Genomic DNA, 16,689 nt, shown 5'->3' on the forward strand with positions numbered 1-16,689 from the left:
GGGCAAACACACCTATAAAAACAAGACTTTCTTAACAAATTAAATTAGGTTTAATTCTAATTTAAGATGGGTATTTGGCAATAATGAATTTAAAATAGAGGCTCTGTGGAATTTGCTTTTCTATTTCTTCACAATCTGGCCTCAAGGCAATGATGAAGCTGAAATTTAATAAAAGAATAATGCCAACATTAGCCTATGTTCTCATAATTTATGATTTAATTAATATTTAGTTATAATTTGACAAACCTTTACTCACTAAGATTAGACTACCTGTTTTTGTGGAGGAACATTATTAAATCCCCTGTAGATGATCAAAACTTTTCCACAACTCAGACGTTGCTTTATTTGCTGGTTCAACCAAAACGTAATCGCCAGAGGCAAGTCTCCTTTTACCTCATCAGTATTCATTTTCACATCTTTCTCGCTCTAATGGAAATGCATCACATGACCGTGCATTTACTTCACACGCCCGACCCCTCTAAAATTATAGAAGTTTAACCCGCACCCATCAGGTTCCTTCGTGCTCGGGCAAAGATCTTCAGCTCTAGTCCAAAGACTACAGCTGTAGGTGAATTGGATGAACCAAATTGCCCATATAGAATGTGTATATGGGTGTTTCCCAGTTCTGGGTTGCAGCTGGAAGGGCATCCGCTGCGTATAACATATGCTGGAATAGTTGGCAGTTCATTATTTTGTGGCGACCCCTGATAAATAAGGGACTAAGCTATAATAATAAATAATATTTCCTCACATTTATATAGCGCTCTCTGGACACTCAAAGCGCTTTACACATTGGGGGAGGGAGGGGATCTCCTCATCCACCATTAGTGTGCAGCATCTACCTGGATGACGCAATAGCAACCATATTGCACCAGACTGCACACCACACACCAGCTGATTGGTGGAGAGGAGAGGGGGCCAATTAAAATATGGGGATGGTTAGGAGGCCATGATGCCAAGGTTGAACCCCTACTCTTTTATTCAAAGGACATCCTGGGATTATTGATGAGAGTCAGGACCTTAACGTCTCATCCGAAAGACTGCGCTCACTGAGCAGTATTGAGTCCCCTTCACTATAGTGGGGTGTTAGGACCCACACAGACCGAAAGTTGAGCGCCCACTGCTGGCCTCACTAACATCTCTTCCGTCAGCAACCTAGCTTTCCCATGTGGTCTCTGAACCAGGTACTGACCAGGCGCAGCCCTGCTTAGCTTCAGTGGGCGACCATATGAGAGTTGCAGAGAGCTAGCTGCTGGCAAAGCTGAAGGAAAATGAACAAGTGAATAAATAATTAGATTACAATTAACATTTTTCTAAAGATTAAGATAATATAGGGTACATAAAAAAGGGAAAACAATTATGGAATTTTATTATTTTAGTAAAACTTTACAAGTTATTAAATACATTTCAAATGAATAAAATCATTTAAATGAATAGAAATTTGATCAAAATAAGCTAAAAATACTTATTCGGTTGCAATGAATATTGAATAAATGTACATGTGTGCATACAGCACTGTAATGAGCGAGGGGACATAGGTTTTTTATGATTCCTATTTTTCATAGTACAAAAAACACAATTTTAGATACAATAATATTTTAGAAGAAATATTTTCCTTTTCATTTAAGATGGTGAAAGAATCAGTGTGCGAGAATTGTTCAAATGACCATGTTTTCTCATTTTGGCCTCACACGGCAAATTGTGCTTGAGCACCACACAGCACATGGACATTTTCTGAGTATTATTCACAAAACCATATTAAGAGAGACATTGAATCGTTTAGTTATTGCACATTTGTTATTTGCTAGATAACCTATTCAGCTGAATTATGATTTCACGCTACCAAGATGAATGAATTTGGGTGATTCAGTCTTACTGATAAACAGACACATGTAGGTCAGAATGCTTTCAGTCAGAGGTATTTTTATTGATCTTCTAGGTAACACTGAGGCAGGTGGCTCTAAATAGGAGAAAATGGTTTTGTTAGGAAGCCTTACTCCGAATGGAGAGAGGACTGGAGGAAGGAATGGCAGGTCGTAAGGTCCTGGATGCTCAGATACAGACACAAACTCGAGCAGTACTATACTATGAAGGTCAGTTAATCATACAGTGTCCATTTAAAAAGTTTTATTTATTCATTTAATTTTATTGTTATAAGTATATTTTAAGAGAGACGGTGTTTAAATGTGTGAATTGTAGCATCTGGTATTTTTTCAAGCTACTGGCCAGTAATAAACTGTTCAAAACAGTCTTCTTGAACAATCTTCAAAGCTTTTTTGCTGTCAGACAGATAGAATGACAGACAGACAGATAGACAGACGGATGGATGGATGGAGGGATTGAAGGAAAGGGTACACCTGTTCAATGGATCGTTATTGCAGAAATCAAATTAGCCAATCGCATGGCAGCAAATCAATGCATTCAGTCTTGTTGTCATTGTCAAAACGATCTGGTGAAGTTCAAACTGCTGATCAACTAGAATATTTACACACCATCTTTGAAAATACATTTTGATACTAGAGTTGAGAAGAGAATGGCCAGATTGGTTCAACAACTTGACATGATGGCAAAGTGACTTGCAGTTTCCACATTACCTCCGAGGTTTGCAAAAGAGCATCTCTGAACACAAAGCCTATCCAACCTTAAAGCAAAGGCTACAGCATCAGAAGAACAGACTGGTGCCTGCTCTGTCTGCTTTGGTAAACTTAGCCATAATTCACACGGGCTTTGGAGTCATTTTTGAGAATTTGGAGTCACCAAGATGAATCCATGTAATAGATTCTTCCTGCCTTGCATCAATGATTAAGTTTCCTGCTGACAGATCTAGAGAAGCTGTGTGATGCTGTCATGTCAGTGTGGACTAAATATGGAATTTTGTTGAAACAGACATTTTAAATGCAATGCGGCATAATACATACAGTGCATCTGGAAAGTATTCATAGCGCTTCACTTTTTCCTTATTCTAATATGGATAAAATTCATTTATTTCCTCAAAATTCAACACATAATACACCATAATGACAATGTGAAAAAAGATTTTTGAAATTGTTGAAATTAATCAAAAATAAACAACCTAAAAAAAATCACATTGTGAAGCGCAATTAATATTTTCCGTATACAGTGTAATTGTCATAACTGGATCTTCAAATTAGGGGCATTCTTTACTGGAGACAAGACAAAAATTACTTAAAACATGTTCTAAACTTCTACTTTATATGATGCAAACGTAATTATATAACAGATGTAGGACATGAAACTATGAGTGTACAATATTAGGAAACAGGTGTGTTTGTGCATTGTTTCTAATTGCTATACAAAATACTGCAATTACAAGCCTACATTCAACCTTTTGCTAGTGAGTCTGGCATTGTGTGGTATTAATTGTTTGTTATTCTGTTTCCAGCATGACGGATCATGCTTAAATTACTTTAGACACATTTGAACACAAATGTTGTCGAGAGTCAATATGTTCAACAATACTGTATAAGCTAAAGAGAAGGGCACAGTCGCTTGGCTCACGTAACCTTGGAGTTCACTCCACGTCAGAGCAGTCCATTAAAAAAAGAAATAAGATAAATTGGATTGAAAGTTGTCATCGCAATCATGTTTCTTTCTATTGTATCCTCTCTATCAAAAAATGAAGATAAAAAATGCAATTTGGGCAAAGCCCTTGATTTGTGAAAGAGCGCTTGAAACCTCGAGCTGTGCGAGGCACAGCAACTTCACTCAAGGTCCAGGGTATTGTATCGGCAATGGTTCAATATGCACTTACGTGCAGACATGAACCTCTCTCTGTCCCCGCTTAGTACCCTGTTTAGGGTGCAATGGACCTTTTTCTGTTTGTAGAAGGAACCAAAACCCTACAGAGGAAGAAGACATGAATTTGATAGTCAATGAAGGACCAGGTGACCAATATTCAATATTTATTCTAATATCTTAGAACAACTTTCACAAAAATTATCACTGTACAACAGGAAATGTATTTACAGACTACAAAAAAATCCAAGTGCTGATTGTGTCTCTTTCCCAGGGTTAGTAGCTATTTAAACAAAGGTACTTAATGGTGACCTCTGACATGGGCCACTTATCAAGCTTTTTAAACATCAATAAAATTAAAATGGCAGAGTGGGTGCACAGAAAATTCAACAAAAATATTTCCAAAGGATTTTAGATGCCCTGCCAGTGAATCCTAATCTTACATTAAGGTCACAAGGTGTGGGTGCTGTGGCCTTTCAGTCACCTCAGTAGGTAATTATGTGATGCATTAAGTCAGGAATGCTCAATCCAGCTGCCTTCATGCAGAGTTTAACTCCAACTGTTCAACAAACATTTCAAGTAAACCCGATTAGTTGGTTCAAGTGTTTTTGATTAAAGTTGGAGCTTCTACTACAGAAGGCAGAACAGGAATGAACTTGCTCTTCAGTTCTGACTCATGGGCCTTTGGTTTTCAGCACTATGTCAAAGGGACAGCGACCTACTTCCCTGCAACATACCTCATGGTCTCTTTGTCATTTTTGGTTTCTTGTTGACAAATGAATATTAGTGGCGCTGAATTCAAAACAGCATTGGTCAAAAAAGGTACTTGGTCAAGTGGACATACACGTCCTATTTTGAAATGAATGATTGTACATAACCTCACGGACACCCCATTCAAATATATGACTACAAACTAAGATACTTTTGTATTTAAATCTTGAAAGAACATGAACAGATTAAACTTGTTAAGTTACTTTCATAAACGAACTTAAATAAAGTAAATCAATTAGAAAATTACTGGTTAAAAGTTCGTTTTTTTCTTTCTAAGCAGTGAGCTCAACTTGCAGCAAGTGAGTCTGTCTGTTTTTATAATTTCCCTGCGTAAAACATCTTGACATTGGTAGAGCTTTATTCTCCAGAGAAGTGCGTGATGTGTCACATAGGACATCTGGTATTGTCCACATTGTCCCAGCGTCCATGCGAAAGCCAAGGTCAACGATACATTTTGTTTTTTCTGTCTCTCAGTAGCTCATATATCGCTGGATTTGTACATGTCGGAGAGCAGTCGTGTGATGGGCACGTTTCCGATGGTCTTTTTGAAGAACACCTCTTCAATGGTGGATGGTCCGACTGAACGTAGAGCAGGCAAGAGCAACAGCAGTTTCCCAAAACGACATGGCTGAGTGGGGTACCTGAAAAGCAACGATTGTTTTAGATAGTACTTGGAATACTTGGCATGTTGCATAAATTCGTAATTATTACTGTATAGTAGTTGTTCTAACAGCTGAGATTTATCATGATGTCACTGAAATGTAACTATTTTACGCTTTCACTGATTAATGGAATGATTTTCAGCCTGGAATGATTTCGAATCGACTCACGCCCCAGTCACGATTATTTTTAGCGCGGGTTTTTTTCCGATTGCTACTAAAAGTGTATAGCATAGTGATTCGCTTCACTTATGTCGTACACTTAAAAAAATGATTACTGCTGCTTGTAGTATAACAATACAATTCTTGTAATTTGGCCAATTTATTTGTTTTCTGTTCAGTCCACTTAAATTTATAAACAATTAAGTTAACTTAAACGTTTTGTGTTTGGACAACATGAAGGAATTGTGTTGGTCCAACTACTTAAGGAATTTGCAGTTCCCAGTATGCTTTGCGTGGGACTGAATTAAAAAAGGGAAATGTTGACAATAAAAGTTATCTTGGGTGTTTAAAGTTAACGAAAAGACTTGTTAGAGTTTATTATTCACTTTAGTTTGAAGATTTAGAAGAATTTTCATGTAATGTGAAGTGTGAATGTGAGTTTTGAGATTACCATCTTTACAGAAGCACCCATTGGATGTTGGCAGCTTAATTAGCAAAAATACAGTTTGTTGCTTTGCTCAGTGAGCAATAACTGTCCTAAAATTTGTTCAGATCAGTCTCAATCAACTGTTTATGCAACTCATATATACTTAACATGAATCTTAGTGCATTTAGGATAACTTTAAATAAAACTAAGAGTCTTCGAAATGTACGACTAATAGACATCCATGATATTATGAGAACTTTTAAGTTAAACTATGCCCTCAATTAAATTATTTTAGTTTATCCAATGAGATTTTGTGAGTGTGTGTGTGTGTGTGTGTGTGTGTGTGTGTGTGTGTGTGTGTGTGTGTGTGTGTGTGTGTGTGTGTGTGTGTGTGTGTGTGTGTGTGTGTGTGTGTGTGTGATCTGAAAAGACAAGATACATTTCCTCCTAGTTTTCATTATAACGTCATTTTTTTTGCACTGAACGTCAAAAAAAAAAAAATATATATATATATATATATATATATATATATATATATATATATATATATATATATATATATATATATATATATATATATATATATATATATATCAATTCGTTTTGATCAAACTTTGTGAAATATAGATTCACTCATGTTCCTAAAAGTGCTGCTGTAGGCCTACCTGGTGTGAATGTAGCTGTTTAAAGTCAGCTGGGCTTCGTCTTGAAGTGCTGCAATGGCACTCGCGTTGCGAAAGCTCCTCAATTCCGAACCACTGTGTGTTGGGACTGTGCAAGAAAGAATGGTTGTTTAACTCAATTTAAAGCATTCTGTCATTAAATAATTTTTGATAAACATTACAATAAGGATGTTTTTCAGTTGAATTAATTACTGGATTTTTATATAGTTTATACCCAGTCTTCACTGAAAAAAAGTGTTGCATGCAGAACTGTTGCAAACAATTTATTTATGTTGAATTCAAACAAACAAATTAAGTTTAATAATGTTCAACTAAATTTGTTTGTTTAAATTCAGCTCAAATAAATTATTTACAATCACTTAAAGTAAAAAAAAATGAGTAAATCCAAGGGATCGTCTTTAAATACTTTTTTTTCAGTGTACCTGCTTTGAATGTGACTATGCACTTGAGACAAGCAAACTCCGTCGCGTCCAGTCTGAGCTGCCTGAAGCGCGTCACGACCTCCTGCAGCGCCTGGATCTCCGAAATTATTTTGTTGAGCCTCTGGGAATCTGTGTTCTCCGTGTTCATTCCTAATTTGCAAAAAGGCATATAAATAATTAAATCTAGATAATAAAAGTACAGCTATAACTTTGTAAGCAGTTGTAAAAATAAAAATAGCTATTCTAATGCAAGCTTGTTAACATCCATGCACTTCGCAGGCATTAATACAGTGTAAATATGGCCTACCTGAAACAGCTAGGAGGGTACTGGAGTCTACTGGAATGGCCCACTGTGCAATACCCAGCACAAACAGTTCTCTCCAGGCATCTTCTAAAAGGATCAACTAAATAAAGGTAAGATTATTCATTATTGATACATTAAAACCATTTGATTTACTATTTGGGCTACATTTAACTTAAACATTGGCATATAATTCGTGAAAACCTAAAAAACTCTTGTTTACCTGGTCAGGTAGAGGGAGTGTGGAGAAGGCAGGAACGCTCTTGGCCCATTTAATGCTCATGAAAAGCAGACGCGCGGCTGATTCGCACACAGACTCGGTCGCCACTTCATACAGGTACATGGGGGTGCCGCTAACTTCATGAGGATACTGAAATGTAATCACAGTTTTCGAGAAATAAGCGGGGATTTACGAATTGGGTTTGGGTTTAGCATTAAAAAAAGAAACTCATTTGTTTTAATTGTAGCTATATGATACCTTCGGTGTGGGCTGAGCAAGTCCCACAATTGCCTGCCTTTCCGGTGTGCTTGTGACCGTGTTTAACTCCAGATTGTGAGGCTCCAGCTGCGTGACTGTAGTGAAAAACGGCGGCCCCGGGATAGACGTGGATGGGAAATGGGTCGACGAACCGTTCACCTCTTTATGCCCTCGGAAATACAGTGCCACCTGCTTTCGAATAGTTGATGTCCTCGGTCCCCTCTCGTGCTGCACAGCTGTATTGATAAAAGAGTCATAAATAATGATGGTATAAAAATATGTAGGTTAGTAACACGAGCCAATAGCTGATGTATTATTGCGTTTTAGATCTTTAATTTCTACTTGTATTAATTGTGTTTTAGTGGAAAAATAATTGCATAGGCCTATAGCGTTAAATAGATAAATAGTTCCAAAATATTTAGGTGCTTTTTAAAGCCATAATTTTTTTTCATGGTATTGATTTTCTGTAAATGTAATAGACACAAGTAACTTTCATTGGAGTAATTTAATCTTTTTAATAAAAAGGTGAACGTCTATATTGTTAAGGTAGCCTACAATACATAAGAGGATCTAAAAGTATCACCCCTTTATTTTAATAAATAAACTAAGCCGCTTGTTGATATATCTGGTGGACGACTTTTTAAAATGTTAAATATATTTATTAGAATAATCTTCATTGCTTAGCTACTATTTTAAAATGACAAAACTATTTATGAATTTTAACTTAGGGGTTTCGTGTATGAAATTTTTTTTAAGTAGGTTAGATCTAGACTAAAAACAAACCTCACCTACTAATTAATCTATACGAGCGGTAAGTAAAACTTTTTTTTTTTTTTTGCCGTTGCCGAAAGAAAAACTAAATCAGCAACTTAAATATTTACGGAATAATATTCTATTATAGCTATTAATACATCTAAAAAAGACAGAAATACTACAACCTACCATCTTTATTCATATTCACTTCAAGACATTTTTTCAAGCGACAGGCGCGACACTGATTTCTGTGTGTCTTGTCAACTGGACAGCCGCCCTGTGGAGAAAATGAGGAAAGAATAAGGAAATACAGTCGGCTAGATTTCGTTTAGCTGTAATGGCACACAAACAGCCTCTTCTGCTATATGCTCCAGTGATCTCCACTCCACAGGTATGTGGGAATGACAGAGTAATGACGGCTATTGACTCGCTCCCCCGCCGCACGGCCAATAGTCTCATTCCCGCCTACCGCTCTCCAAATCCACCCAGTCCTGCCGGTGCGTTAGATTGGATTACACCTGTTACACTAGACGGGGCAAAGGGCCCTCAAAGGCGCGGGAGGGGGCTCACTTCTGGGATAATCTTTCAATTATGAAAATCACTGGAGGTGTAATCTAGTCCTTAGACGCGCTTGCTTAGATCAAATTAGCAGACGCTGTTATGCTTCCAACACATCGCTGTAATTGATTAGTATAGCTCACCTGTGTGCCAGATTTGCAGACATACGTTCTGTTTCTTCTTATGCTTCTCTTGAAAAATCCCGAGCATCCGTCACACGCATAAACACCGTAGTGCTTTCCAGAACTTCGGTCTCCACATACTTTACACGGGATATCCAGAATCCGACCTAACAGAGACAGAAAATATAGTATGGGTAAAAAATTAAAACATAACTGCTAATTGTTTGTTTATTAAAACATTCAACACATCTTGTTGGGTTATAAATGTTAAAGTCATCTGATAACAGTTTTGTTTTTCCTTCTTTTTTCTTTTATTTTTTAAATTCAAATTTGCACAGTATATGATTAACTATGTTGCAATTTAGAACGAGAACATGTTTATATAATTACACTATCGATCAGAAGCTATTTTGCTGGCTATACACACACTTAAAAAATAAAGGTTCTTTATTAAAACCTTTTACATAAGCTACATAAAGCATTTCCGTTGCTGAAAAAAAATGCATTTAATTAAAATGTTTTTTTTTTTGTGCAGTATATTACAAAATTGTTATTTAAAGACAATTTTAAATAAAGTTATCAAAGGATCTCTAAAACATGTCTCTTCTTTGAAATAACTGAGAAAATTTCAATTGAGATTTATGGGTAGGCCCCAGTATCGCGTGGTTGACCAACAAAAGAAAATTTGGGTATACTTTTATCACAACAATTCATTTAAGATTTACGCAAATGTGTCACATCTTTGATTTTCTGAAGTTCCAAAAAGAGCGCGAAATGAAAAACGCACCTGTTCATATAATTAAAATTATTAAAAAGTTCCAGTACAGTTCTGCACTTCCCAAATCTTTGTCCTACAGCTAAACAAACTGTTGAGCTAAAATGTTGTGTTAAATGACGCACTTTTGATGCGTCAGGCTATAGGAATGCATAAACAGTAGGCCTAAAATGAGGGCGCATCGGTGGGAAGCGTCATATCGCAGGTCCCATAAAACAATGTTCAGTAGACTCGCACAATGGCGACATTAGGGAGAGTGTTAACTTAATGATTTCCCCATTGAGCCTCGTCTGACTGGCCTGGTCTCGACAAGCTGCCAACCCCGCTTCATAATGAAGCTCGACAACTGCTTTCTTCGTGCCGTCTATAGGCTCGCGGATTAGGGAGTGACACGGGAGAGGAGAATAATACGCACCAGCGCGTTTCAGCGACTCAGATGAAGTGTATGCAAATGAACTTGGAGTAAATGAAAATTGTGATTTTTCTTGTGTGTGCAGAACACTTTTTTTTCTGTATTTAAGTCTGTCAATAGAGGCATATTTGCATGTATATGGGGGAGTCGTTTAGAGAAACGGCTATGTAATTACACTGACATATGTCCACCTGCTCATTGATTTTCCAGTGACCCGTCAAAAAGTGTAGCATGGGAATTCGGATATAGACCGGTAAAGACGGAGAAGGAAAACGACTTCATGCTCTCTGACTTTTTACACCAAAAGAAAGAAAAAAGCTGCATTTTAATGCGTTAAACACATTTATTTTCTGTGCGTGCCAGATGTTCTACAGAAATGATAATGACTTTTTTTGTGAATTGTGACGTGAAAGTGACTTTGTGTGTCTACCTTCCTATTTTAACATTTTAGAAAGTGCGAAGTTCGAGTCAAAGTCTTGATATAAATGCAGGTTTATGAAATATTTCTTTACCAACGGTGGGCGCTTGAATAAAAAAAAACTGCAGAAAACTTGTTGCATTTGTCGCTTTGAAACTCGAAAATAGCTACATTAGTACACGCTTTTGTCAACGCTTTTTTAGAAAAATGCATAATTAAAAGTTCATTTACAATTTTAGTTTTGAAACATTTTTATCCTGGTCTGTGAATTTCAGTATTTTATGTGTATAAATTATAATTAAACCCATCAAACCAGATAGCTCTTATTTCGATGAAGGCCTACTGTTTTCCATCCAGAACAGATGCAATCATCGCATAATTCGACAGCACACAATGGTAAGGATTGGTAAGAAACTCATAATGAATTGAAGGCGGATTTGTTTTAGGGAAGGTCTTTAACTTTCCCCTGTGGGGGTCCCGGTCTGATGCATTGTTCGTTGTAATTGTTTAAGGACATATGGCATATTTCATTACTGTAATCAGCATCAACCCTGGGACGTGCTGCACTAGATTAGGTGCAGTTGTGAGAAACCCTAAATTTAATGGGCCTTCGACCACCCAAACAGTATAAGTGCCGTAATGTTACCCCTATAATGTAAAAAATAATTGCTAAAGAGAATCATTTAAAAAGTGAGAGGCATCTAAAACTTATTTGAAACAGTTTAAGGCTAAAAGCATTCTGAATAAGGAAAGAAAAGTTTAGGCCTCAACAAAATTACTAATTTGCCGAGCTAGATTTAATAATTGTTTTCGATATAATCATATCATCAGTTACTTACAAATCATTGCTAATACTATTGTGCAATAGAAACAATTGTATATGGGTTCCCTTATTTTATTGAACTCCACTTAAACAATTCTCTTGCATTATTTAAAAGTCAAATCTCTCATACATACAAACTTTTAATTATTTTTTTTCTATAGTCTTAAAGGTCAAAGAGGTATAAAATTTTATTATCACAAGCATGCAGACTTTCTCGAATTAGAATAAATATTTAGTTTTTTTTTTCTTCAAGAAATGTTTATTGTCAGATTGTTTTTAGAATTGCAATCCTAAAAATAAAATGTCAAGAAAACATTTATTTTAGATTAATTATAGGCCACTTGCATTTTTTTTAAATAACACGAGTCAAAAGAGATACTAGGAGACACTCAATAAGGAAAATATCTGCTTTGACACACTATGCATAGTTTGCGCATAATTATGAAATAAAGACTGTTGGAATACATTTAGTAGTTACCTACATTTTTAGAGTTTCGAAAATACCTCAGTACTTATTTGCAAAATGTAATAGTGAAACAACGTAAGCTGTCAAAACATTCTAAGCAGCATAACACTAAACTCAAACTTATTTAAGCCTTTCCAACCTTATTCGTTTATTGATTTTCTTAGACTTTACGTGTATTCAATATTGATATACACAATGTTTAGCCTTAATTGAGATAATCTTGATTGTAAATATAGATCTTTCGTATAGAGGCAGACAACAGTGACAGCACGTAAACATTTCGATATGCATTTGACAACTCTTTGAAGTTGATATTATTTTTGTCACATTGATCATACGCAATTATTTCACTTTTAATTATTTCGTAAACAAAACGAAATAGCATTTTGACTCGACATCACGCCATTTCTAACTTCACAATAGTCCTGAAAGCAAATGCAGTTTACTTACTGGATTTGACATTTAAAATATCCAGACAACCACTTGTTGAACCAGCAGGCTTGCTCATATTGAAGACCACGGCTCCGAGAAATTGCGTTTCAAAAGTTCAACTTTTCAGGCCCAGGGCAGTCTTAGCACTTTTGACTTAGATTGAAAAAAGAAACATACATTTAACATCCGATTTGCGGTGCACAACTGGTCCTTTGATTTCTCTTGCAGTTTCTGAATGTGTCCAAAATGTTCCTCTTGTTTTTCAGCAAATAAAATCCGAATTACGTCTCACTGTTGATGGATGATGGATGCAGCTTCACAGATGATATGCCAAAGCTGGTCTCTGATCTCTCTGCCCCACGTAAAAGTTGGTGCAACTAACTGTGAAACCAAGCCAACAACTGTACCGCTCAACACCTGCTTCAAATGTACAACGTGAGCTGGGAAATGCGTCGCAGCCCAAGCCTTGGTGAGTGACTTTGTGATGTGTACCGTCAGATTAAAGGTTTGGTAATATGTATGAGATGTATTAGAGTAGGAGGGCGGGAGAGAAGGGAGGGTGGGAGGAGAGCCCAACTTCCTTTGACCACTTAGCTTTTCCCTGCCTTCTGCTTCAACTCCTGCTCGCGCGTGACGTCACGAGGACGAATGAAGTGATATTGCATACACAGTGAGTCAGGCACTGTCAGAGGCTAATAGTGCGCTCGCTCTATAGGAATTGATTAGGATCAGCAAGGCTGTTTAAATGACCGAATCAATCGTTTGCCACTGATTAGGAACACATTTCTATTCTCAGAGAGTTCACTGACCTAACTACCGACACAGGCTGGAGTAAATTGTTTAGGCATTCGGTTAGAAAGATGATCACTTTTTATTTTGTTCTGTCTTGCTGCGCACTTACTTTCTCTCGCGCTTTCCCGGATCCTTCCATCGCGCGCGTGCACCTGTTGCTCCGTCCTCTCTCGAGCCCAGATATCACACTGTTCCACAGCGCTCTCAGCTTGCCTGCTTTTATGCGCACGGCGTCAAAATTAGAGGATTTTTTAAGAGTGTATTTTTTATTCTGAATCAACATGTGGTGATGTTGCTGTTATGCTAAATGGAAAACATTATAGCTATAAATGAGCATTTTAACATAATGTCCTAAATTGCGTCTTTTTTTTCTGCCCCAATAACAGCCTAACCCAAATGTACACACATCTGTTTGTGTATTTTTATTTATTTTTTTATAGCCTATTTGTTAAGTGTTGGGTATTACAAACCTTACTTTGTATATTCTAAGTAAGTTATAAGTTGCCAAGTATTTTACATCATTACTCGTGAAGTGAACAATCCTCTAAACAAACAGTCAACGTCTCTGCTCATGAGTCTTGCGCGGAGAATAATATTGAGAGGGAAATTAATAGGATTATTAATGATGTTAATCGGATGCATTTTAACTGACTTATTTATACAGAACAAGTATGTATAAATAACGCCTCAGACTTAGAAAACATCGGTATTAAATGAAGTATGCGCGCGCTCTGTTTCCGAGGGGACACATGCGTGCGAGTTTCCCTCGTGTAGAGAATCACAACTGTACCCGTTTGCGAGCGTGCGCAATGACATCTTGACCTTAACAGCGTGCCATGTTGTGGCCGCCGCCAGCAGACACCCATATTTTAGGTTTAATTATGAACATTCCCACGGTAGCTCGGGGCCATATGGGAGCCCTAAATCTCGGTCTAAACGTGGCGAACGGGGGCGTATCTAATCGCAATTAGTGATTGTCATGTCCTCCTTTAAACGGTGTTCTCAGTGCACTGAAAAGAAATTAGGATTTTTGACAGGTGAATGACTGCACATTCAAATGTGCGTTTTCAGGACCTGGTGTGCCAGACTAAGAAAAACAGTGTCACAGTAGGCTCATACTGCATGTGTGCATCACCCGCAAACTTTAGGCCATGACTTATTAAATCAAGGCAAACAATTTTGTGTTTAACAGACGTCTAATATACATCTAAACGTAGACAGCTTGGCTAAAACAAAGCTAAACTTGGGCTGTCAGTGAAAATCTAATAGATGTCTAAGAAAAGCCCAAAAATAGACTAGTCATCAAATAGACAGATTACAGACAGACTTTGTATGTGGAGTCATTCATTTCTGTTTATTTGATGACTAGTCTAGTTTTGGCCTTTTCTTAGACGTCTATTAGATATTAGACAGCCCAAATTAAGCCTTGTTTTAGCCATGATGACTATGTTTAGGCGTCTATTTGACATCTATTAGACATCTTTTAAAAAGCAAAATATGCTTGCTGGGTATTGACTATTAAGTCTATTGACTTCTGTGAACGACATGATGTTCATCTGTGATTGTGAACATATCAGACTTTTTTTTTCTTTCCACATATCTCTTTTTCTTTTTCACTTTCTCTATTTGTGTATTTATGTGTGTGTGTGTGTGTGTGTGTGTGTGTGTGTGTGTGTGTGTGTGTGTGTGTGTGTGTGTGTGTGTGTGTGTGTCTTAGGGGTGGGGTGGTCTGCTCGTAGTAATCTGCTTAACTCGCCCTAATCCTGTCATTCATAGATAGTCTTTACACAAACATAACCAACATCATGGTTGCCCCGGCTGCTTGCTTTCACTTTTTGTGCTTGTGACTCTCTTCTCAATAACAGTCAATGAAAATCTCTGACAAAGAACCATCTGATTGTGTATCTAGTTGTTGGCTTGACAGAATCAGTATGCAACTGCTTACTTAGCCCTTAAAGTGGAGAGGGACAGCAACACCATCTCTTATCCTTAACCACTCCTGTAACAGCATGTTGGAGATGTTGCGAAAGACTTTTCTGTCGTGGTACATTGTTCATATGTATAACTCAATGAGGCAGCATCAAACCAGATGAACATGAAAATTGCTGCTAGACAAAGGTAAAAAAAAAAATTGTAAAAGCAGGCTCCTCTTAATGCACCTCTCTTTTTGACTTATAAAATACACAAAGAAATAAACCACTGCAAAAATCAGGTTGTCCACAGGCTTTTAAAAAGTATTAAAAGTTTAGCAATCAATGTAGAGAAATTTAAGTCCCCGAAAAATATTTAAAAGTCTTTAATGCTATTTTGCAATTAAATTTTATATCATTTTTGATTATGCAATGTAGTTGTATGCTAAATTTTACCTGAATTAAATCTGCTAATATCAGAATGCTGTTTAGTTTATGAAATCAATAAAATCCTGCCAGATTTGACATTATGCTGCTTTGTTTGCTGCAGTAATCAAGGCAACACCATTATTTCTGCAGCTCCATAGGCGCCAACCTGCAAAATTAATCAGATTTAATAGATTTTTATTCAGCATATGAATAATGTTTTAGTTTTAGATTAATTTCCTGCATTAATATATAGTAAATATGCTGTAAGTTAAAATATTGCCAGTGTTTCAGATTGAAAGTGGTTATAAAATCTTAAAATGCATGGAAAGAGTCTTAAAAAGATCTTTAAAGGTATTGAATTTCACTCTCCAATTCCTTTACTCTGAAAAATGGAGCATACAATATAAATATAAACGTTTTTTAACCAGAGCTACATTGATATTAACTTAAAACACCTGCAATGAGGTGAAAGGATTTTTTTTTATCCGTCAAGATAAGTTTCATCCAAACTGAAATGCAATTCAGTTATTTAAGAGTGACCTAAGGAAACTAGGACAAACAATTCTAGATTAAAATTATAAACAAAGTTCATGCCTTATGGTACATTGTCACACTGCTGTCCTCCAGAACCAGTCCATATGTATTGAACACCTATTCCTTGTTAAACGGCTTCCAGTTTACGTGTACACATCTTTGATTTTTACCACAGAACACCTGATTGAGTGCATAATGCTGCTTGTTCTCACTCAAAAGAAGATGATTTTCAAACTGGTGCACATCAACTTTTTTTGTGTTGTGTTTCTTACCATTTTTGTTTATTGTTCTGCCTTGTTAACAATCTCTAAAAAGAAACAGTGAACATGCTTGCTGCTTTTCCTACAAAAGTAACAATTTTAAGATCCTTTAAGAGGTGTTGAGCCTCTTTAAAAGAGATGAATTATAAAAAATCACTAAACGTTTGTACAATAATCTCTTTGAAGTGAAATTAAGGAAAGGATAGTCTTTTTTTCACTTTAGAAAATATTTTTTATATTTCATAGAAAAGTGTACTTAACAAGCATCTTAAGGCTTTTTTATTTTGAAGTACTGTAACTATAAGTTTACTCTCAGACATTTTAGTATTGAGAACTCACATAGCAA

At 36.5% G+C, this 16,689-nt stretch overlaps 1 protein-coding gene across 1 annotated transcript; it reads right to left on the reverse strand.

The window, feature by feature from the left end:
- Window positions 1–3,912: 3,912 nt before the first annotated feature.
- nr2e1 (nuclear receptor subfamily 2, group E, member 1) lies at window positions 3,913–12,911 on the reverse strand. Its single transcript, NM_001003608.1, is given in 9 exon segments — window positions 3,913–5,168; window positions 6,441–6,546; window positions 6,881–7,030; window positions 7,188–7,284; window positions 7,405–7,551; window positions 7,660–7,895; window positions 8,602–8,689; window positions 9,114–9,259; window positions 12,437–12,911. Coding segments are annotated over 9 exon segments (1,191 nt in total). The 5' UTR covers window positions 12,495–12,911; the 3' UTR covers window positions 3,913–5,005.
- Between the last annotated feature and the right edge of the window lie 3,778 nt (window positions 12,912–16,689).

This window comes from Danio rerio, chromosome 20 (genome assembly GCF_052040795.2).
Source record: "Danio rerio strain M-AB ecotype USA chromosome 20, GRCz13ab, whole genome shotgun sequence".
In the NCBI taxonomy this organism is placed as follows: domain Eukaryota; kingdom Metazoa; phylum Chordata; class Actinopteri; order Cypriniformes; family Danionidae; genus Danio; species Danio rerio.